Raw genomic sequence first — 24,774 nt, 5'->3', positions numbered from 1 at the left:
TTTCAAATGACTGTTTGGGGCAGTGAGAGTGGTTCGACCGTCAGCAAAGTGGACCACTTCAATAATATGTACAGTACCTTTCATTCAAACCTACTTAATTTCACAAAAAAAAAAATCAACAACAACAAAAAATAAAACAACCATGATTGGCTCTTTAAAGCATGGTGGCTCATTCAGCTGGGACATATTCAGAAATTTACAGTAACCTACAGTTTGTCTTTAACATCTTAGTTAACCTTTGACCTGATGTTGGGTGAACACCATAAGATGTATACAGATGATACAGATTTTCTTCAAATTGAAGTGATACTAACCCACTTACTTGTATGTTATCTATAGGTAGAGATATTCCCAGTTGATCTGAAGTAACCAGAGGGTTTGGTGAAATATATATGAATGTGAGCTAGCAAACGCTACCTTAGTAGAAAAGCGTGTTATAAAGATCCCCTTTGCTAAAGTAGCCTATGTGCAAAAAAAAAAAAAAAATGTAAACTCTTTGGTTTGACATGCACATTAATGGAATTCATTATGAGACACAACATCCAAAGGAACAAAACAAAAAGACTCCTTGTGTAACGGTCTTCATGAAATAATGATGTAGGCTTGCTGTGGTAGTGAGAAGAAATCTTAATAATAATCACAGTAAGAAACGTCTTGCTCTTCACATGATGTCTTGCTATATCTCCTACATTTTTGATGTGCCTGCTCCTTCTTTTTTTGTGATGAAGAACTTGTCGTTATTGCACTTTCCCTTACACTCCATACTCTCCATACTATAATGTAGAATGCTTGTTGTGAACAGGCGCCCCGTGGTGCTGGTATGGGATGCATGGCAGGGACTGCATCTCAAAACGTTTTTTCATACACAAAAATGCCTCCCGTGAGTCACTACCAAGGGGTTTTCCTATGAGGTGCTTTGCGGAAAACAAAAAAGGAAATTAACAATGATTTGCAAAGAATGAGTCACCCTACTGTATACCGGTGAAGCTGTGTGTTTCACATAATCGAATCCGTCTCTCAAAAAAGAAAAAAAGAAATGTAGTTTGTATACTTGTGATCTAAAAACAAGGCCCCACTGAACAACCAGCTCACCTGCCCCTTCGCTTTTATAGTCAACGTTAATCGGAGGCTCTTGCCTCCATTTCCAAATGACCGGAGTCGCTAGCGTCCGAATTTGAGTGTGCCAGTACGCTCAATAGTTGGGAAGGGATTAGTGCCGGGACCTTCAGTGGGTGGTCTGAGGGTCGATGGAGGAGAACGAGGCCCTGGCAGAGGGGCACCTATGCTGGCGGCAGAGGGCACGGCGGGAAGCGCCACTGTCTGTATAGTGCCCCTATCACACGGCCCCAGGTCCTCCAGCCCCTCCAGGCCCTGTGGGGGTCCCTCATAGCCCATGTTGAGCCGCAGGGGTTGATGGGCCTGGCAGTAGTCCACAATAGGCTGTTCGTAGCGATAGAAGGTCAAGGCACCCATCTGGTGGGGGACCTGTTCGAATGGACAGAGAGCAGAGGAGTGGAGAGGGTGATGAAGTGGGTGAGAAAACACATGTGAGGAAGTGTATGATAGTAGAGGAAATGCAGGTTGGGAGGGGAAACAGAGAACACATATATTAATTATTTTGTAGGTTGACAGCAAACATTCCCAATACACAAACTGGTTTAACTTTAAAAAAGAAGATAATTCAGTGGGATTATTTTAAATAAAAGATAATGGTCATTTCCACATACTATTGGGCTTTCTGAGGATTGTATTACTTTTTTCTTTCCACTTTCCACTTGAAATAACCCATAGATAAAAAAAAAAAAAAGAAGAAAAAAACACTTCTGTATAGTCACAGGTGTATCTGCTGAAGTTTGCAAAGCTCACTGCTCGGTCCTTCCTATTCGGTCCTTCCTACTTTCAACTTCATGAGCAGACTTCTGACACCAAGAAAACAAATGGTTAAAACTCGTATAGCTTTTATACTTTACTGTGTTAGCCATCTCATTGTTATTTGTGTTATGCGACATATCCATTCATTCCAATACACAGTCAAACTCCAATGGTCATACAACACTGGCAGCAACCCAGGATACAATATCTTAGCCAAGATCACTTCGACACATGGACAAGACTTAATTGGGGATGAAACCATAAACCTCAGAACTGGAAGGTAACTTGCTTTCCCAATGTAATAACAACATCTTAATACTGTGCTTTCAAATGCCAAATCAAGTAAATGCCTTATTACTTTGCTTTGGAATGTTTTATCCGATGTGATCTGAGGTATTAGTCTTAAAGTCTCTTCTGAAGCTGCGTTTTCTTCTTTTTACAAAAAAGCTCCCTGCGACAAGAGTCATATTTCATAAATAATAAAGTAGGGTATTTTGTAGTGAGTAAATAAATAACTGGAATGATAACCTCCAAGAATTTGGGAAGATAATAAGGCAACAGTGGAAATATGTTTATAGAGTTATATTACTGTGGTTTTGTCCTGATCTCTGAAAGACTTTCAGTGTTTCTTCGTCACATATCAAAAACTGGGCTTATCTGGCCATGCAGATACTTTCTATGGCAGTACGATTTATTTACTTTTACAAAAGAAATGTGTCCCTGTTTGACTCCAAACCGACAGTTGAGTTACTTTGGCAACTCACTGCTGGCACTCTGTAAATCATCCTCACATGGTGACCACCTGAGCCTCCATTCATTTAATCCTTGTCTGATGACCCTTTGAAATACGTGTTACATCCCATCTGGGAAAAACCATCACAGATGGGGGAAAAAAAACAACAACAACAAAAATAAAACATCTGTATTCTTCCTGGGTTCAACTTGCATTATAAAGCTCACGGTGGCTGTCAGAAAAGACAAGAAGGTGAACGTGGATGGGTGCAAGTATGCATGACGCACAAATTATGCATCAGATGACAAAAACCACAGATGCTTTTTTGCGATCTGGCCTTTTGGTACAAGAGCACAAGAGTACAAGCAGCACATGAGCCTGCGCTCTCTCCGGTGCCATGTCACTTGTGTGACGGCCAGAAGCACTCATCACATCTGGCCTCCTTGTCTGGTCTCGTTCCCTCCGCAGACCTCAGCGACAACGCCAAGCAAACAGATGAGACTCGCGTGACACTTTGTCTCTCTAACTTTAAATCACACACTTATTCGCCAATTAAGAGATTTCCAACAGGCCGTGAAAACAGCAGGGTAAGATGGCAGCTGACCTGGATTAAACGCCGCAGCCTGGCAGAGAGACAGATCAGATATGTGCGCGCAGGCGACAAGGAGCACACGACGACTGCGGGAGCTACAGATATGACACCAACACGGGAGCCATGAATAATACAACCCCCCGACTCTTGAGGAGGCGTTGGAAGCAGTGCAAGTGTCACGACTGCAGCGTTTTCTCATGTAAATCCTTGACGGTTTATTTTGAACCTCATCCAGGGATCAGAACGAGGTCTTCAGAACAACATCTTTGACAGTGCTCAACAAAAATGTCAAGAAAAACCGTAATGTCATTTTTCAAGCCATTTCACTCATTTTCTAAATGTATATACTTTTCCTACCTTAACATTAAGTGTGTGGTAAAGACAATTTTAGTTTCAACCAGAAAGATGCTGAACATTAGGACTGCTAACATTTCCCTTGAGCTCAAAAGGGACATTTTAAAATCTGTTGCTTTGGTAAAAGAATTCAGGTTTATCATTTATAAGTTGTACCTGTGAAATATTCATTTAAGTTGTGTGTGAGTCACCTTTGAAATAAATATGATTGGAAGCTGGAAAGGAATTAAAAATAGATTAGAGAAAGAGACACACATTATCAGAATGCCTCATTCCATTTCTAATACATTTCTAAATCTATTTCTTATATTTAATTTCATTGCAATATACTTTCTTGGAACAAAACTAAAAATAGTTATAAAAATGACTCATCAAAAACTATGATGTAAAATTTTAACTGTGATATATAGGAAGGTTCTTGGAAACAAATACAAAGTGTCGTCATCATGAAATGCTGGTGACCACGATGGTTCGAGATTCCAATAAATAGCTAATTTTTAATAAAAAAGATGATTTATTGTCTGTTAGCATGGAAATATTGTGAAAAAAACGTGAGCTTTGAGTTAAATATGCTAGCTTCATGCTCAGTGCAGGAGTTGGCAGCCCTGCTAATGTTTGTGACGCCACTCCTGGAAAACTTTGAATCTGTGTGAAATCAACAGAATGGAGTAAAAATGATCAATGTCATATACACAGGTTACTATGATAACTTGCTAAAAATATATATACCTACTTTTATATAGAACTTAGCTTGGATAAAATATGTGATATTTAAAGTAATAACTTTGGGACAGAAGTTCTTGAAATTTGTATGAAATACCCATATATGTTGGTAAACGATGAACAGAAATGTGTGCCTGCATGCTTCCATGGGTCTGTATAGTCCTGCCTGTTTGCATGCCTGCCCGTGTGCAAATGTGCATTCATGTCTGCCTGTGTGCCTGCGTGTGTTTGTACGTGCCTACACGCGTGCTTGGAAGCATACATTTAAAAGTGAAATGAAGACAGCCTTGGCAAACATAGCTTGGCAGTTCAAGGATTACTTCGCACCACAGACTTGGGATAAAGTCGTTCTAAAAGCATTAACACCAGTTCTGTTTTAGGTTTTTAAAAAAAAAATGGTTTTATTTGTAGCCTCAAGCTGTACTGTAACATGCTTTTATGATGCAGTGTGACATTACAGCTCTGCAGCTGCTCAAACTTGCAGTCGTGCCTCTGAGACCCTGTTTGTGTAGTGCGACGATAACGTTGTTAGCACGACTTGATGTTTGTGAGCAACACATTGCAGTCATCCAATCACAGCCGTTCGTTCAGCACAGCTGTGCTTCTGCACCACCGATGCGATGCCTACTTTCTATAACTTCTTCCTCCTCAAATGGACTCCATTAAGCGTGGCTGACTCATTACATTATAGGCACTCAGTGGATTACTCTTTTCATTCCCCTTTCAGTTTAAACCCTCCACCACCACCACCACCTCATCTCCTGTCACACACCTCCGTCCACCCTCGCTCTGCTTCCCACTTTCTGCCCCTGGCCAATGAATTAATTAATCGAGATTAACTCCTGGCCATTTGAGGAGATCCTATCAAATAATCAGGGTGTAAATCTATGAGTGTCTGAATGGATTTAATACCAAAAAGAACATTTAGCAGACGCAATCACACAGATAAAGAAAGAAACATGAACCTATACAGATGGCATTTGTTTTGTAGTTCTACGTGTGATCTCAACATAAATAATGGTGAGATTTGGAATGAAATGTGAGAAAAACACACGATGATGACAGGTCAGTTAAACTCTTTATTCAAATAGAGAATGTCAAAATAAAATAAATCAAATGTAAAGTGTTGTTGTGTTTGTTTAGTTATCTGTCAATTACTATACCAATTCAACAGATAACCAGAAAACTGGGAGTTTGAATAAAATGTAAATTATTAACACAATGTGATAAAAGCAGTAAATACAAAATCTGTGTTTTAGTGAAGACTGTTACTAAGCCGACACGTCACATGTGTCAATGTTTTTTGGGGCTGAATTTACACAATGTTTACTATCCATTGCTCTTTCAATTCATTTAATTGAGGTTCTATCAAAACGAGATGCTCTTCTCCTCAGCCCCTGTCAGCAGAAGTATATGTAAGGTATTGCAAGGTAATGAGTGATTCTGTAAGCCTTTGTTTGAGACTCAAACCTTTAGGGAATGATTCTTTCCATGCACTCAATAGTCTGCTGTCAACCAAATATGTTAATGCATACCATCTGGTTAAACTAAAAACAAAACTACATAACGTATGAGTTTCTGTTCCTAATGTTTCCACACTGCATAGTTTGCATGTGAATGAGTAAGAAATAGCTCATTTAGATCGGCAAAGAAGTTTCTTTAATTTGAAAACAAAAAATGCAATTCATTGTTTCATCCATTATTAATCCTTCATAACTTCTCATCTGTGCTCTTTTGACCTTCTACTCACTAGTGGCATCATTTTTCTCCCTCCTAGGTTTGCTCCTTTTATATTTTCAAGAAAGAACAATTTGACCTCTGCATGGAAAAGAATCAAAGGGCAATACTTTCAGGGATGCGGAGGATAATTTATTAATGTATTCCTTCATTATTAGTTCAAACTTTAAATTATTGTTATGATCTGGCTAAATTGGTGCAGCAACTGGTTTCTGCATGCATCTTTAAAGTGAGCTCATTATTATAATTTTGATTTCACCTTATTTGCAGCAGATAACTACAGCTTCTTAACAGCATTCAGGTATCCCAACATTCACTCTTTTTCTTTTTTTCTTTTTCTGGCTTCATCGTGTACTACTTGGAAAAGTCTCACACATTCATGGTCTGACAGAGGGAAGCACACTCACTAAATCTGTAGCTTCGGGGCTTGTCGAAACGGGGCACATAATTTACATATTCGACTCTGAAAAGGCATCCCAATTATAGGAAAAAGGAGTGGATGAAACATAGCAATTTCTGATACTTGAGTAATTTCTCTCCCTTGAGGTGCCCCATTTCCCCCCCCCCCCGAATACTTGCATGATACAGATTATTTACTTCTTCTCACCAAACATTGCCTTACTCTGTTAGACACTGGGCTTTCCGAAGTATGTGCTGGGTTAACTGGTGACTGAACTGTCTGTAGGTGTGGGGGTGTCTGGGTAATTCTCTGTCTCCCTGAGTTAGCCTTGCAATGAACTAACAACCTGTCCAGGGTGTATGCAGTGCTGACTGGGAACTTCTCCTCCACTTCCCTGTTTACAGGACAACATTTCAGGAGAAAACACTTAATTTCTGCATTTTTGTTGCAGAAACATTTTGCGTTTAAATGATGAAAACAATGTTAATTTACTCGGAAATGTCAGAAACTCTCAAAACTATGTCGTTTTCCTATTGAGCGTGTAGTGGGTGCTGTTGGTCATTTTAGAATGAAACTACACACACATGCATGCATGCAGAGAACATTAGCTATAAACATTAACAATGGCAATTACACACACATTGTTATGGACAGACAAGGAAGTTGGACTGTTGTTATGGGTGCCTCACCGATAAAACTACCAAGTCCCGGGAGAGTATGGACTGGGAGTAATGACACTCTGGAGGTCGCCATTGTTGTTATTGTTCATCTACTCGCGCATGTGCAGAAGCAGCACTTCATAAATGTTTCATTTTCTTCTTTCTTTCAGAGAGCTTTTGAAAAATTCCACCGTGAGAGCTGGTTTCATAAAGTTGCAGTTTCAGTGGCACCGAGCATGGCACAAAAACAGACACCCAAAACACAGAAGTTTTCCTTTTTCACGTGAAAATGTTGGTGGTAGCCAGAACCACGCTGACTGTTAACCAGCCACAATCAAGGGTATGAATGCTGTCCGCTAGTAAATAGTTAAATATGATAGTTTTAAATGAGTGCCAATATGATCTACATCACAAATGAAGTCCAAAAGTGTACCTCGTTTAAAAAAATATGTTACTCACATGAACTGAGAAAGAAAACTATCTGATATCAGTTGGATTATGGAGTGGTGACAGCATTGAACAAATAAGACTTTTCTGAACATTGACAACAAAATACATACAGGACATTGCTATGGTAGGAGTACTGAAAGTAGGAGACTGTACGTAAGTACCACTGTACCAAGAACACAATGGAGGATGTGTAAGAGCGCTTTCATTGTGCATTGTGTACTGTAGCTCCAGAATGTCAGATGGTATTAGCATTAAAACAAATGCACCCCTGGATGGATTTTTGCTTCTTTGGATCCCTGCCACCATTACCTTCATACATTTCAGCTGACAATGACTGGCATCCTGCCTCTTGGTGGATCTTTATCTCTGAAAGCCTGAACGCATTGTAGGGTCACCTCAGACCCAGCAGCGCTGACACAATCTGCCCAAGGAGATTAAACCAGTCACTCCAGTCTTGTCTATCAAATCTTTTCTCAAATTGCTTTTGTGTTCATGTCTTTTTCTTTTCTTCGTCTTCTTCTTCTTTTTTTTTTTACTGAGTACGTGATATCCTGTTAACATAATTTCTCCAGGTGCTGTTTAAATAAAGCTGTTCCTATATATGGCATCTGTTGTTAGCACATTTAATTTCATTGATGTGGCAGTTTTCTGCGTGTGTCACAACCAGAGATTGCAAGAGATTTGATGAGACAAGATACTCTATTCATATGTTCCGTTCTCATGACGGCTCTAATTTGTGAGGGGAGTCGTCAGTAACTCCTAAAAAAAGCCCAATCAAATTCAGTATTTTTTCGTAACAGCCTTCTAGTGCCTCTTAGAAGTTTTGTTTCTTCTTGCGTTCATGCTTTTATGAGCAGCTAAGGAGGCAGTAACAGCGCCACAGGCAGACAATGCAAATGCCTCTCTGGGCTTTAGGAGCATTACGGTTCAAAAGTCTGTCGCTTTCCCAGCCAAACACTTTGATCCTCTCAAGTCACAGTATTGTGGAACACGGAAACATAACAAAGTGCAGAGGAGGTGCAAACGACTCAGTGAAACATTGATTCTGCTTGACTTGTATTATATTACACTTCTTTTTTTATTTATACATTCATGCTGGGAATTGATATAGATAGTTATTTAACAGTTTTTTCTTTTTATTTGTACTCCTTATCATTCGTCTTTGTAGACATTTGGAGACACAGTATTCTCGCATAATTAATTCCAGTCCTTCTACATTTAAAGCTGTCTGTGATGTATATTAGATGTAAAGGGTCTGTGGTAATATATTAAGTGTTTCAGAATATCTTCAAGTAAGTGCTGTTTTGTATTTATTATAATTGAGAGGAATATTACATTTCTCATTTAATCACTGCAAATGGAAAATGCTCTAAGACCTCAAAGTCTTGTTCAGTGCGCAAAGGACCAAATTGCAAAGAACCAGACCTTGAAAAGATCCAACCTCTAAACTCTTCCTTTTCAACTTCCTTCAAGACTTGTACATTGTCTGCAGATTTTAGTGGTTGCTGCTTTAGAAACCATGTTGGTTCTTTGCTTTCACTATTTTTTATTTTTGTGACATAATAGAGAAAAGTATAAAAAGCTGTCATTACTTGCATCTGGCTTTGGAAATCCAAACTGTTTCTGGTGTTGCAAAGCGGCAATATTTAATACTATACTCGAAAACCTAAAAAAAAAAAAATGTTTTTACTAATGGCAGCATGCAGTGTCACATATTTTCATAAACCATGTTTGTGGTACATACAAGTTTTGTTGACTGTTGAGTATTATATATATAGTTCTCGCACTCTGTTTCTTGTGTGTTTGAAGTTTGCTGTTCTTGTGGACGAGTTGTCATTTTTTGTTAGGACTGGATGCTGCAAAGTGTTTGTTTTTTTCCTTCTTTCTTTCTTTTTCATTGAGAAATACACACTTCAGAATAAAATGCATCTGGGTATATTTTCCGTTCTAATTCCACATCATCATGTCCAAAAAAATAATTGTTAATTCATGTGGCTTCTTTTTTGGTGATAACTGTAATCTTGAACAGGTACCTAGAGCTTTACGAGTACCCAGTGGTATAAATGCTAACATTTTTGCATTTTTTTTTTCCCCCCAGGAAATTCTAGATGATTGGAGACTCTGACTCGACAGAGATCTATGATCACAAGTGGGCACATAAAACATATTATTTGTGAACATTAAACACCTGCAGCTATTGAAATCTTGCTTATTTTAGGACATTTTCAAAAATATCTAATAACTAATGCAATAGACAGAGGAGCTCTTAAGATTGTGCAGTGCAAACTCTGTGTGGAAAGAAGTGTAAAGCTTACTGCTGTTAACAATGTATGCCAAGATGTTTGTTTCTTGTTTTTATTTTGAGATTCTAACTCCTTCAATTCAGGGTCCTTGACTTCTCCTCATGTCTGGCTGCTGTCCTCAACCCTGAGGTGGTACACCTGTGCCTGAGTGTGTGATTGGCTTCACCTGGTGGCTGTGGTATATATTGGGCCTCTTCTCTGTGTTCTTGTTGTTGGGTCATCTTGTGTTTGTTGCATTCTGTGTCTCAGCATTTGTTTCTGTCATTTCCAGGTTTTGTCTTTTTTGTGTGTGTTTTTTTTTTCCAATTTGGGTCCGTTTTGGATTTTTGGTATTTTGCTCGTAACATATTGACCAATAACTATGTCAAGTCTGGTGTCTGGCAAACTGAATCCTTCTTTTAGCAAGCCCAAACCCTGCCAACCATACATTCCCAGTCAGTCCAGTAAACGAATGACATAATGCTTTGCGTCATTTCACAACTTAATTTGCATAAAATGTACATCTGAATAAATTGACAGTAAATTCGGTATAATGAGAAGAAAATCTGAAAGTGTTACAATATGGACAATTAAACTATACTCTAAGGCGACAGTTCTCAAGATGCCATGTTGTCTCAGTTCACTTTGTATCACAGGATGTTATAAGTTATTCCCGAGTAACATAAAAAAAAAATGTTTTACTTAAATTGATAAAATTTTTATTAATGTAAAAAAAGAAAAGTAAACTGACCTCATGCCCATTTCCATTCTATTTGCACACAGTGCAGATATTATAGGCCAAAGGAATCATGCTTTGGTAATGAGGAGAATTAAGTGCACTTCATTATTTTTCAAGGATACTTTTAAAACATGAAGAGATACTTGTACAACACAGTGGGGTTTTATATACATATATATAATCAGGGTAAGACACGTATTGAAGCAGATCTAGAAACATTTCAGAAAAGAGAATTTACCTTAATTCTATTCACTTTCTAGAAAATAACATTAATAGTATATATTAAATGTTTTGGGGGAAATGGCTTGTACATGCTTAAAGCCTCATGGGAATCACCCATATAATAACTATATATTTGCTGTCTAGTCTATCACCAGTGTAACAAGAACAGAGGCAGCACCATGGGCTCATTCAGAATAATTGAACACCTTTTACAAACAGAAAACTCTCACTGCAAATATGATTGCAATAAAGTACTCTATGCAGCATCATACTATCTAAATTGACTGAGGAGTTTCATGCTAACTCAGGGAGAAGTTGCTTCTCTTAACAGTACCATTGTTAAAAAACAAAACAATAAATTGGCAATTTTAATTCCGTAGTCCACATGCATCCTATGGATGACATGGTGTTCTTTAACAAGTGGTATGGTTTCCCTGGAGGTACGTGCCAATGTCCAAAGGTCTTGCAGTGCATTAGTGGAGATCTAGATCTAGATTAACAAAGATAAATATGTGCCTCTTGAAAGATAATTTTTTCTACTTTGATTTATAAATGTGCCACAACACCATGTTAACCACAACACAACTAATGATACTGATCATCCATGTGCTGAGGCACTTTGCTTGTGTGTTTGATTGGTCTTGTCTTAGTCTGTCTAATTAATTACTTTCTTTAATGCTGTGAAGCATGTGTCTTTCTTCAATTGTCTCTGTTGCAAGGCTGTGGCAATAATCCAGATTGGAAGAATGAGTCAGCACACTTCCCATGTTTCACTCCACTCACCATGTGGGCTTTGGTCCAATTCTAAGCTTATTTCGTCACCCTCACAGTAGTAGTATGAGAACAATGAAAATTCAAAAGAAAAGGAACCAAAAAAATATTGTTCTGTAGCTGTCGGCAAATATTCAGCGAGGCTCCGTTGTTGACGCCAAAAACACCAATTACCATTCTCAAGCAACAGTTCACAAATCCACCTCATGTTACTATACAAGGTGTGTAAAATTGTGCATACAGAGCATGTGCATGAGCATTAACAGGTCTGTCGGTCCAGCTGTTAATTATGTTTGGGGCAATGTAAAATCATGAAACAGGAAATTAACTCTTACAAACCCTTTATTAATCCAAACTACTCAGCCCTCAGACTCGGGTCACGTGTCCTCTGCAAACTTGTGCGCTGTGGGTACACGCGTGTGCAAAGGCCTCATGTGCATGTGATTGTTCACACGTGTGTATCTGCAGACGTGCGTGACTGCGCCGCTGCGTGGGCGGGTGTTGTCTCTCAAATGTATGCTGCTCCAGCGTGCAGGAGTAGGCGGCACAGATGTTGCTAGGCGGGTATCAATGACACGGAGAGCCACCAGTCAGGTTTCCAGCAGAGCAGTGTGCATGGACGTGTCTGAGGAGGTGTGAAGCTAAACACCATCAGTTTGTTTTCAGACAGCGCATCCCGAGAGGAAGACTTCCCAGCTGCACGTGTAAGGGTTTATGTGTGTGTGTTACTGTAAGATACTTATGCGCGTGTCGCAGTGCAAATCAGCGCCGTCAACATCTGTGCGATAATTAGGATAATCGAAAACTGCTCAAAAGAAAGAGCTCAGAATTGCATTTTTTTTTTTATCTAATGGCAAAGAAATGGTCTGAATTATCTCACTGAGGAGACATTTTTGAAACACACTGATTTTGCGTGATACATGCAATCACACACACTGTTAATTAAATATGTTTCTGAGCATGTACCTTGTCAATATATAGAGGTCAAAGGAGTAATGGAAATATGTACTGTAGTACAACTACTGTGATCCTCCACAAACCTGGACAATTTCATGCACTTTTTAATTAATATTCTCTTGTGTGCAATACATTTTATTAATATATTCTGATCTCTGGTATATTTCTCATTAACAACATTATCATGGTACAATGTAAAATAATGTCATAATTATCATCTTTTTACATTAGTTACTGTTTTTAATATCATTATTGTTCATATTCTTTTGCTACTCTTTTATTACGGTCTACTTGCTTCTGCAACAGTGAAGATTTCCCCATTGTGGGACAAATAAAGGATTATCTTATCTTATCTGAATTTATCTCATCTTATCATATGATTTGAATTCTATTGGCAGATGGTAAATGGATTTCACTTTTACGGCACTTTTTAAGCGATTTAGCAGCCTCAAAGCTCTTCACAATGTTAGTCGCATTCACCCATTCACACACTAATAGAGGTGGCTTCCATGCAAGGTGTCATTCCATCCGTTGGGAGCAATTTGGGGTTCGTTGTCAGAGGGATTGAGTGAGGAAAACTGCAACGTTGCAATTGGGAGATAACCTCCTCTTGTTGTATTAGATATTGCAAAATTCCACTCAACTTAATAGCAGGGCTTGAGTCCATTAAGGAATTTAACTTTTAACGTCATACGTAACATTACAGTTTGAATTTATATGAATTTATATGTGTGTGTGTGTAATTTATAACTTCCATCCTATGCATGGAAAATGGTGCCTGGAATGGAAGATGGTGTATCTGCCCCCTATGTTTATATTCCACCATGTTTTTGTGTTCCGTAATGTTTGATTATAATGTTGATAATACAGTGTAGCTCTAAAAATGATCAGATGGGGGATTTTTTTCCTTTCAATAAATTAAGTAAATAAGCAATTAATGATGTTCAGTATCACAAATCTCTTTTCTTTCTTTAATGAACCACATAAAATTAATATGGTGTCGGATTCAGCTAAGTGAGCAATTCAAAGTTACATCCTTTGCCACCTTGAGTGTCGTGTTATAACAAAGTTTTGAAAGACACTCTGAAAGTTCTCTGAACAAAAAGACAGTGTGCATTGATGTTGAAGCCTAATTAAAAGCGCCAGAGGTAAAAGGCTAATGTCAGGCTGACAACAAGCAACACCACAGGCCCTGGGTTCACTGTTGTTACCACAAGGCTTCACGAGTAAATTGTTTGAAGAATTTCACAGCTTAACGTGACTCGGAAGAACAGAAGTATACACACATCAATGTTTTGTGTTTTTAGTCGGTGTTTGTTTGTAAGCATGGATTATATTCCCTGACAATTAAATCCAAATCAATAAATGGGGATACATTGTGTGTGCCTCTCTATACAAAATCTGTTAAACAGAAGAGGCTACTGGTTTAATGGATAGGATAAATACTATGTTTATGCTTTAGTAGTAATTCCCGTGCTTCTGAATGGCCTTTTTAAACTTACACAATTTCATAATTTGTCTCTGCATTAGACACCCCGCTCATGTTTTGTTCTCAGAAACGTGCTTACTTGTGAATCCCCATTTTGAATGTACAGTGACTTCATATTAAATGTTACGTAGTAGTGTGTATACAAATTGCAAGTCTTTAACTGTACTGTATGTTTATGTATGTAACAAAACCTACTGAAGTTGCATTATGAACAAGTTGGTAAATCCTGCCTGGAAGGTAGACTCAGATGTGTTGCCTTTGTGGATGTGAAGAGATCATTCTAAGATGACAAAAAAAGCTATTTTTGGTTTGGTGATTAAAAACCAATAAAATACTATATCCCTTTTTCTACAAAGCTTCACTGTGATTCTTACCCCTCGAACCTTACAAAAGGTCAACTGTAATCCTTTATATTTTGATCACATCTTTCTCACACATATCAATCGACTACAAAATGTCTTATTTCAGAGAATGAAGGCGTTCTCGCTGCAGTTTCATTATTTTACATCCACATTTCCTGCCTCGACTGAGGAGTCTTTCCGGGAGAGGACTGGTTTTTGACTCATAAAGGGTCAGTTAAATTCAGAGGCTGAATGTACAACGTTGACATTTTCGCAGAGAACTGAGTGAGAAAATGAGCCCACATGTCCACATTTCAAACTAATTGATTCTCTAAACAAGCCGTTAGCCTCCCACTAATTCCTTAATGACTGGAGGTCCCTTTATGTGCTGTGACTCTTGATTACAGGTCTCTGACACACACACACACACACACACACACACACACACAGTTCGAGACACAAACAAATACACATAAGGTCCCAAAAGCCGGTGGGGAGAGGACAAGTGAGGGAGCAAAGTGGGGGAAAGACAGTGAAGGAGAGAGCCGGATCGAGGGGCCCTTCACGCTCCAATGAGTGCCCACTGTCGGCTCATCACAACCTCCTCCCACTCCATGGTTCGTACAGTAAAAGAGCTTCTGCAGTCCACAGCAAATGGGCCATGAAATGTTACTCAATGCTCAACACGTTCCTCAGCCTGGTTTGCTTTCGCACACACTTCCAGCAGAATACACAATTACAACTGCTAATGAAGGCGGGGGCTGAGCATCTCCACAACACTGGGAACGGGACGGAAAAGCTTGCAGCATATGGTATGTCCTTGCTGGCTTTAGAGTTTGGCCCAAAGTCGAGGATTTTGTCACTTCTGTCAGAAGAGATTAGGATAACGACAAACAGTCACCATCATTGCAAATTAGTTTCTCAATTGTTCTGTGACTGTAAAATGACAACCAATTGTGAAGTAATATCTTACAGCCAAACGTGACTTGGCTACTTGAATAGCTTGCTTTTTTTTTTTTTGCAAACAGCCACGTCTTTTCAATTACATACATAGTTTGTTTCTATTCAGGAACAATGGTTTTGAATATTTTCTAAATGCAAATGTTCAATAAGAAATAGTGATAATAATATAACATATGTAAATATACAAACATGTATCAAAAACTCTCGTAATCTCGTGAAAAACTAATGTCAAGATAACAGCATTTTCCACATTGGTCAGACTGAAAAATCCATGAAAGTGTTATTTAAGTGCCAAGTGACAAGGTGAATAAATCTTATTCCAACCTATGACATTGAGTGTTTACTGTTCTCTTTGCAGCTGAAGTGCATGTTTTGCCAAGATCTAAAGAGTTCACTTGAAAGTCTTCAAAGACACGGGATGCCTTTGAGTCTGATCAAGGATTTAAAAAAAAAAAAAAAGAAAAAAAAAATCTAATTATTTCTCAATCAATTGTTTGACTGTGTGGGACATTATCTACGGGTGGCAAGGAACTTAAACACCAGGTGATGTCTAAGAAAGACAGCTTTCCAGAAGAAGAGCATTCTATAGGAAGCAAAACAATGTCTTGGTTTGAGATTTTGAGACTGGGCAGTTTGCAGGAAATAATTCTCTATTATGGAGAACTTTCAATGAATTGAGGTCACCCATCCAGATGATGAAAATCAGTAAGAAAAACATTTTTCAGCAGGATAATAAGCCAAAGAACACAATTGAATCTATGACTTGACAAAGAAATAGATAGTTAAAAGGATGACCCAGTTAAGAAAACCTGCCTGGGTCTCCCACATAACATTCTACAGAAATGCTATGTGGGAGATTTGATACAGGCAGTACATGTAAAGAACCCACAAGACCTCTTGCAGCTGAAGGAATTTATCATGAAGGAAACCAATGTCAGAATGGTGGACAATTATGCATAATATCTGCAAGATGTTACTTCTTTCAGAGGGAGCGTGACTACCTTAAGACCAATGGTGTGTTTCCTTTCTGGCAAATGATTATTCACTCACTGTTTCATTACTACTCTTCTATATTGGTTGATGTTATTTTCATAATGACAAGTGATGATTGTTTTTCTTACTGGTTATTGTCACCTTGTGAAGTAACAGTTGCAGAAAAAAACAAAATACAAAACCTATCACTGCATTTAAATGCTTATAGCAGGAATTGGGTGCAGTTTGAACTGTCTGTCATTTTTATGTTCTCCATCTACATGCAAATGATCAAAGTCAAGACAGCTGATGTTATTTCATGGCCTAACAAACAACCCTCAGCTGCCTCCAGCTCTATTCATACAGTAAATCTCATTCCGCTCTTGAAGGAAGCCCAAATGCATATTAAGAAGGCAAGATGACTGGAAGTGTCAAAGGAGAACAATCTGTGGTTCCATTTCTGCTGTCCCATAATGAATTTGAAGCTCCCAAATCTCTTGGCTGGGAGTGTCTTCCATTATGTGCTGCTTCTAGTCATGGTGGCACTGGCAGTGTGTGTGAGTAATGAGCATGACCCAACATAAATGCTGTGTGGCCAACTTGGCTCTACACAGGGAGCGTCAGTCGCACTTTAATCAGGGATATTGGGGAGGAGTGTGCCTGGGACGGCAGGCTGAGGCTTTTAAAGACCTGACTAATAAGACATGTCAAAGGGAACTGGGCAGGAGCCAGGACTGATATGCAGACCTTCTCGATCTGCTTCCCATCCTGCCTCAATGCACAACAGCATTTGGACACAGATGGCCTTTTAACAAAGCTTGGATATCAGCAGATGCAAACAAACAACGCAAAGCATCTCAAAACAGCATGTGGCCTTCATGGGTAATAATTTTCTCCCTTTCTCGGTTGGCGCTCATCTGATATTCTACCCTTGTCGGACTGTTTTCAAAGTTAAGACGAGGTCAAAAACTTGTTCTCTAACTTTTTTACCATTCGACAGACTTTCAACTTGTCTGATCAACACATTTGGTTTCAAAAGGGAATGTGTGAAAAGCTTGCGTGTTTTAATTATTGCTTGGCACCATTCCACTTCTTACTCAGTAACTCATCAGTCTCCGGGTGATTATTTTGGTAAGGAGTCTCTGGTAAGAAGGTTCAGCAGTGATGATTTCAAAATGATTTTGTGGGCTTTTCTTTAGAGAGAAAGAATGAAAATTAGAAGAAGACAGAGAAGGTGCATAGGGAAATGCACTGCCTGTGCAATTTGATTGTTCTGTCGTATTCATCAGTTTAAAAGAACAAAAAGGGCTACAGAGTGATATAAGATGTATCATACTTGTGGGATGATTGACAGGGTTTTGATTAGTGTTTCAGATCTATTACATGGTGTAGCAATAACTTGCTTGTGGCTGTTAAAACCCTTAAATATAAAATGAAAAAATAAAAATGTGAGAAAATGTATGCATATCATTCATAGCCTCAAAATATCAGTGCTGAAAATGATTTTCGGTTTCCACATGCAAGTCATTTATATTATACTACCATTTTTTCATATTGCATTTACATAGCTGAGGTTTATAATGTAATCAGTGCAAACACGTATGCAAATAACAGCTGTCAATTGCCTCTCCACAAACATGAAAACTATTTTCGTTCACAATCACCGCCACTAACCGAAAGCGATAACAATAACTTATTTGGCAGTAATTATGATAGATTGTCGAGTGTTGAATTAATAAGGAGGCGTATGTTTTCATCTGAAAAGGTAATTAGCCATAGGGCTTAAGTAATCACAGGAAAATCCAGGTCGTTGCAGGCATTCCCCATGGAGGTGGGTTTGCATACATATGCCACAGAGTAAATCCCTCAAGAGAGAACTTTTTCAGTGAGAAACCCTGACCTGACAGTCCCTTTGAGGCCAGAACATCTCCAGTCTGAATCCCTTCAAGAAGCAGAGCAAATGGATATGAAACATGGTAAAATGGAATTCTGAATAACTTGATCAGTCCACCATTGTTTGACCTCATATCCATTGTAATTGTTTTCAATTACTTTGATATTAGAAATGTAAGTCCATAGCCAGGAGAAAATGTGTATTTTTGTTCATTAACGTTGACTTTTTTCTTTGTACCTGATTAACATTTGCCATGTCTTCACTTCCAACCCCTCTCAAGTGTTTTCTCCAATGACAACATGTTTTTCTATTTTAGCTTTTGTCAGTAAAGTGTGGCTTTGATTCTATATCTCCTTCAAGTAATTATAGAATTAAGGCTCTCTACGCTCAAGTTACCAGTAATACTTTTGGACATAATATGAGAGATCTGTCATATCACACTAAGATATATATGTGTGTGTGTGTGTGTGTGTGTGTGTGTGTGTGTGTGTGTGTGTGTGTGTGTGTGTGTGTGTGTGTGTGTGTGTGTGTGTGTGTGTGTGTGTGTGTGTGTGTGTGTGTGTGTGTGTGTGTGTGTGTTTGATTGTTTTTTGTAGGTATCTGGACTGAATGTCAAAAGATCAATGGTGATTGGTGCATGACGGTAAAACCTTTCAAGACAAATTAGAATTTATACCATGCTGCTCTTTCAATAGATCCAAGCCAAAGTGTGCATTTTTTTTGTTTTTCTTTTTTGTAGAAATAAAAAAAAAAATACACGAGTAGCCTGGAACAGAGCTTATGTTATCTCGAATTTGCTTGGCCAGCTAGATGTAATTCTTTATGCATGCATTGTAAATGTGTGCATGTGGCATTTGAAAATTAGATTCACAGCAAGAAGTAGGATTACCTTATGAAGAGAAAATGGTGAAGACATGCGAATCTGAAGACATTTTGATGTTGTCAAACTATAAAGGAGGAGACACAATAAATCTACCATTTTTGATTGACAAGTTGACTGTTGGAAAGCAGCTGCAGGAGAACACCAGATAGACTGGATGGAAGTGCAGCTCTCTATTTATTGCTTAAAAAGAGTGGTCCCAAATAGTGATTCCTTATGATGATCTCCGAAAGGAACACACATTTTATTTAAAAAAACAATTAAATGTATTGATAGTTTGGTATTGCTTACGTATGCTGACGATATGCAAATCTAACTTTCGACGAAGAAAGAAATGGACCAAATTAAGCTTGGGCGATAGAACCACAATGTACACTTGAGTGGGAAATTGTACAGAATAAATGAAACACTAATTTCCCCAAGCTTTTGGCTGTGCAGCCAGTCTGACTTTAATGAGACAGAAACCAATAAGTTTCTTTTGTTGTTCAGCCATGTTCTTTGACTCGTAATGCTCACTGAAAACAGGCCGCAACATGTTGCTGTGAGCAGAGACAAGCAAACACTGAATGACAGGACCGATGGCTCCACATTGAAGCTTGTGAGCAGCCTGTTTAGCAAATGGTAATTAAAACCGCCCGAATCCTCAAATCCCTGATAAATATTTCATCAGGTGGCACTGTGATTGCTATTGTAACAGAGCAACAATATTCAAATTGCCTTTCGTGAAATTACTGCAGCACCCCTATCAGCACCCCCTCCTCCTTTCGACTCCCCCACCCACTCTCCTTCCCGTCCACACGCTCCGGCGCATGCGCATCCAGTCACAGATGGCACTGTCCATGAGCACGCCTCTGAATACTCGTCAATGTACTGCACAGGCTCATGTAAACACATGGTGAATAATGGCATTTGTTATGCTTGCATCCAAACACACATTCACACATATGAGGCTGCTGGCGACTGAAAACAATAAACACTTGTGAGTTTTTGCACATTTTCCGTTAATATTGGATTTAGATGATTATTTTGTTGCAACTGGAAACAAAACTAAAAATACATGTTTCAAATGCCAAATATGAAAATAATGTGCATAAATGGCTTTTATTTTATGCAGAAACAATCACCTAGCCAGAATGTGTAAAAATCAATGAAATTATATATTTCAAAAAAGTTTTTCAGTAACAGAATTTTAGACCAAGATCTTTTAATATTGGACTTGAACTTTTGCACCCCAGGTCGAGCAGTGTTAAGAATTAAAAAAAAAAAAAAAAAAATTATAATAATAATCGACTGTTTCTGCATTCTTGCACACATAGCAAATATTATATTTTATCAAGTGGTGAATTTTGTTCTTTCGTCGCACATTCCACATCTTTGAAAAAGGGGGTTGTGCTTCTATTGGGAAATGTGTGTATAAATATATCTCCACGCCAACAGTAACACGTGTCCATGCATTGTCAGGCTCCTTTGTATCACTGTTGCTTGTTTTGGTGTATCTCTTTTCTTCCTCTGTACCTATCTGTTTTAGTTTAATCTGTCTTTTTTATTGTTTTACATGAATTCATTCAAGAATCAATTCTGCAATTATTACACCACTAGTATCTATTTGGAGGATAGAACTAAAGGACTCAATATTCACTTTAGACTGCTTGATTGTAAGTGTGGGAGACTTGATCAAAAATTGTGCTCTATATCAATATCCTAATGCAAAGGGTAGAAGATATGAACAAAAACAATTCTGAATTTTGATTGAAACAACAACCTTTAATTTCTTTGCACTGCAGTTTGCATTGCTCTTAACTTGAGCTCATTTGAGTTTGCATTCCACATGGGTTGTCATAAAATGCTACAACCAAGAAACATCAGACTTAGAAGACTTATTTGATCATTGAATGTTGCTCTTGTTTAGACAAGTATAGGGCTCTTCTGTATAGATCTGACTCGCCGTGCTGGATGGACCATTGTCATGGGACCTCGTCAACTTTACAGAAGTCCTATCATAAGCAAATACAATTGAATAAAGAAAGCATAGCAATCAATAACGCAAGCAATATGTGTCTCATTGTACACGATACACACTGTACACCCCTGCTCTACCTGGAACCTTGTTTTCTGAATCAGAACTATTCAAGGCTGCCTCATGACATCACAGGCTGGACTGGTCTGTACAGAAGGGAAGGGCGAGGCTTAGTCTCACCGTCTTCCTGAGCTCCCTTCTCACCCCTTGCACTTTTTTTCTTCTTTCCTTACCTCCTGTACCCTCTTTTTTTCCTTTTTTGCAAGACGAAAAAAGGGATCATTCATCCATTCATTCATTCACGACATCTAAGTTTTTAAGTAAAGATCAGATCTTATTTCATCTCCGCAAAAAGCAAGACTTGGGTAGTTACCCAAAAACCTTTTAATGGAAAGATTTTAATTTGCATGATAATTGAACAGTTTGTTATGATACGTTTAATCTCTTTCGCAAAAGCTTATTCCAAACTCTTTTTGGAGGCTTAACTAAATTACAAATACAGAACATACTCCAACCTGCTGGGCTGAAACAATAATATATTTTCACTGCATTGTAAAACTACATGATAAGACCATTTCTGACACAACAGTATTTTTTTTTCAGAAAGTTCCCTCAGTCCTATCGAATATTGCTATTGAATTTCTGTTTCTTTGTCAATTATGTTGTGCCCTGTGTTTGTGACTTATTCCCTCAAAGAATAAAGGCTTTCTCATTTATCACTACTATGTGACATGAAGCAAATTGATACATTAATTTATTTTCATCCTTGTTTCCTGACAATTCTATACTTGCTGAAATTACATGAAATTACCACACTCAATACAACACAGAACACATTTTATTGCTTGTCTTCTGTTGCAAAATAACATTCCGATAACTGGCCTTTTGTTTTGTTTTCACACTTCACTTCAGTTCAGATGTTTTAAGTACATGTATTACAGGGAGATTTGTATTCTCTCACATGATCGAATCAACGATACTGACTGCTAAAAAGCAAAAACATTTCCTCGTGCTTTCCAGTTAAACAAGATTTCCAGCTGACAGGATTGTTGACGTTTCATCGGGAGTTAAATGGTTCTCATGATTTGATTTTCTCAACTCAAATGAATTGAGGACGAACCAGACAAGCCTGTCTCCAGTGAGTAGCTGACTAATGAGCAGGCAGACTGCAGACACAACAGACGCATCGCTAAGAAACGCCAAATATATCAGCCGCTCTTGTGAGCAAACTTTGTCATACCCTTTGTGCTTGGAAATAATAAACAGTTGATCTGCATCTCACTAACAATGTCAAGTGTAAGTCAAAAGTACTGAACATGATTCTCCTACAGTGGCTACCTTGTCAATAAGTTATGTATTAGCTATGTCTTGAGCCAAAATTCATTTTAGCTTTAAAATTTCCCTGGAAATTCTAAAATATGTGCTGGGGTTTTGAGTATAATTGGTTATTTTGCATAGGTTTGTATCATTGACGTCTGGCTTTCTGAGTTCCACTATTTTTTATGTGCTAATGAATCTGCAGTTCCCCAAACTAAAGACAGACATAAACAAGCAAGGAACTTTGTATCCTGGCATGTACTTCGGCAGAATTTAGAGCGGACACAAGAAAAATCACTGGCCTGCTTCTGCCCCGACTACTAAATCAACCATTCTCCACATCCGTTCTGCAGTGCAACTCAGGGAACAGCACTCTTGAATAAACAGGTGAGGAAATCTGACAGAAATGTGAGCCTGTTTCACAGGAGAGCTCGGAGAGCCTTCCTGCCCTCGGTAGAATCGCTTACCTTTCTGCACTGACATCACGGACAAATTCCTATGTTTATGGATATTAGAAAAACAAAGAAATTCATGAACACAGCTTTATCTGTTTTAGGGCACTGTCCAATTTCGTTTGAATGCGAATATGAGGTATCATACTGGAGCAAAGCAAAGAATTCTTAATAGTTATTTTAATCATTTGGATATCTTCCACAGAACAGTTTGTTACCTTGAGAAAAAGAAAAGTGTTCCAGTTTTGTCTTGCAGCGGTGAGGGTTGATTTCTGTGTAATTCTGTTCAAGCTTCAAGCCTATTCTCATGTCTGCCCTAGTTTCAGTACTAGTGGAAATGGAAAAAGTTAAATTCCTTGTAATGAATAATTACAAAAAAAATTAAAATAAATAATGTATGTATATCTGCGTATATATAAAATAAGTGATTATAATTAATATCACATGTTTTTCACAGCCTTCTATAGCACCTTGATGCCAGCATTTCATTAACATTATCACCATTTTTTTAATAATTGTCATGTGAGGAAAACCTTATGTGTTTCCTTGAGTAAACCAAAACTTAAATTTCATTTGACACTATTATGAATAATGGAAATTTTAGACTGTGCTGACACATGCAACATTAATAAATGCCTGGTTATCAAACTGCAGAAGCCTGCTGACCAACAATTCATTTGAATTGAGCAAATTGAGCAAACCAGTATTGCAGTTCTCCCGGCAATAGCAAGAACAAAAACAAGCTTCACTTTGAAATCACCCTTTTTGTGCAATATCATTGTATTGTAATAATGCATTCCTTTCATTTGCTGAAACTCAGTTGACCGTAGACCCTGGGGTATACTTTTCTTGGTCTGACACATTTCTAACCGACAGAACAATGCCATGTTTTGGACTCGACATACTTTGCTCTGAGGGTATTTTTTTTTTTTTTTACCTTCTAAGCATTTCCAAAGATCTCACAATTACATAGCACAATCACAAAAAAACAATTCTGTTTGATTTGATATTTTTGCAATAACGAAGTGTTTTCTACACGTTTCACAGGCTGTGTTTGATTGTCTGTGAATCCACGAGCCAGCACTGCGTGTCCAAAACCCCCCGACGAGCAGCTCTTTTGGTGATAGCTTGGGTTGGGATTCCTACCAACAAATTAGCTTAGTTGAAGGTTTCATTTGATTAAAACAAACACTTCTAGAATCATGCAATTTGTAATTAGTAGAAATTTGAATGCTGTCATTCAAATCACATGTGCACCAAAACCATTTCAATTGTGATTCTTTGTCAGCTTTCAAACAGACCGTGGTGCAAATTCTTGGTAGGAATGCAGCAGAGGCTACATGCTGTACATCTGCGTAAAACAACCTCAGACACCAATCACACCATCATTTGTTATAACTCAATGTAATTACCTCTGGAGAGGTATTAGTAGATGTAAAGGGGCACTGATGACAAACAACCATCTATCAATCCACCCTCTGTAACCCTTCCTGACTTGGACTGTGGGAGGCTGGAGCTTTTCCCATGTGTCATTGGGTTAAATGACTTATGACCCCATTAAAATGAAAAATTACATCAGGGTCAAATTTGTTGCTGGGCTATAAGGATGTATAAATAAGAACAGGCTTTTGAAGAGAAAAAAAAAGGATTCCAGGGAAAAAAAAATCAATAACTCTGAGAAAAGTACATGATGTCAGCAAGTGCCAATCCCAGTATGCACTGTCACCATAAACAAAAAGACACCAAATGGAGGACACCGGAGATGTTTCAGTCTCATCAAACATCAGTGACAGACAGTTCTGAAAACAATAAGTTCTGCTGATCCACCACTGTGAGTTAGACATTTGTGTGTTTCAGTTTAACTGAGTACTGAGAGTGTGACCGTGGACAATAAATCGGCTGGGAGCAAGAAATTAATTAAACAATGTTTCTTGTTGTGTAAGCTTACCAGCATGGAA

The 24,774-nt window shown here is 38.3% G+C and overlaps 1 protein-coding gene across 1 annotated transcript in view; it reads right to left on the bottom strand.

Annotated features, from left to right (window-relative positions):
• Positions 1-1,161: 1,161 nt before the first annotated feature.
• Positions 1,162-24,774, bottom strand: part of LOC308140242 (leucine-rich repeat transmembrane neuronal protein 4) — a gene marked incomplete at both ends in the record, with an annotated part of 206,504 nt that continues 182,891 nt past the window's right edge. Inside the window, one exon of the mRNA XM_080509927.1 lies at positions 1,162-1,485. Within this exon, the coding sequence (XP_080366053.1) occupies positions 1,162-1,485 (324 nt within the window). The remainder of the gene's footprint in view (positions 1,486-24,774) is intronic.

Source organism: Blennius ocellaris, assembly GCF_963422515.1.
Source record: "Blennius ocellaris genome assembly, chromosome: 15".
In the NCBI taxonomy this organism is placed as follows: domain Eukaryota; kingdom Metazoa; phylum Chordata; class Actinopteri; order Blenniiformes; family Blenniidae; genus Blennius; species Blennius ocellaris.
Note: the sequence above shows the minus strand (reverse complement) of the source record. Positions and strands in the feature narration are given on the sequence as shown.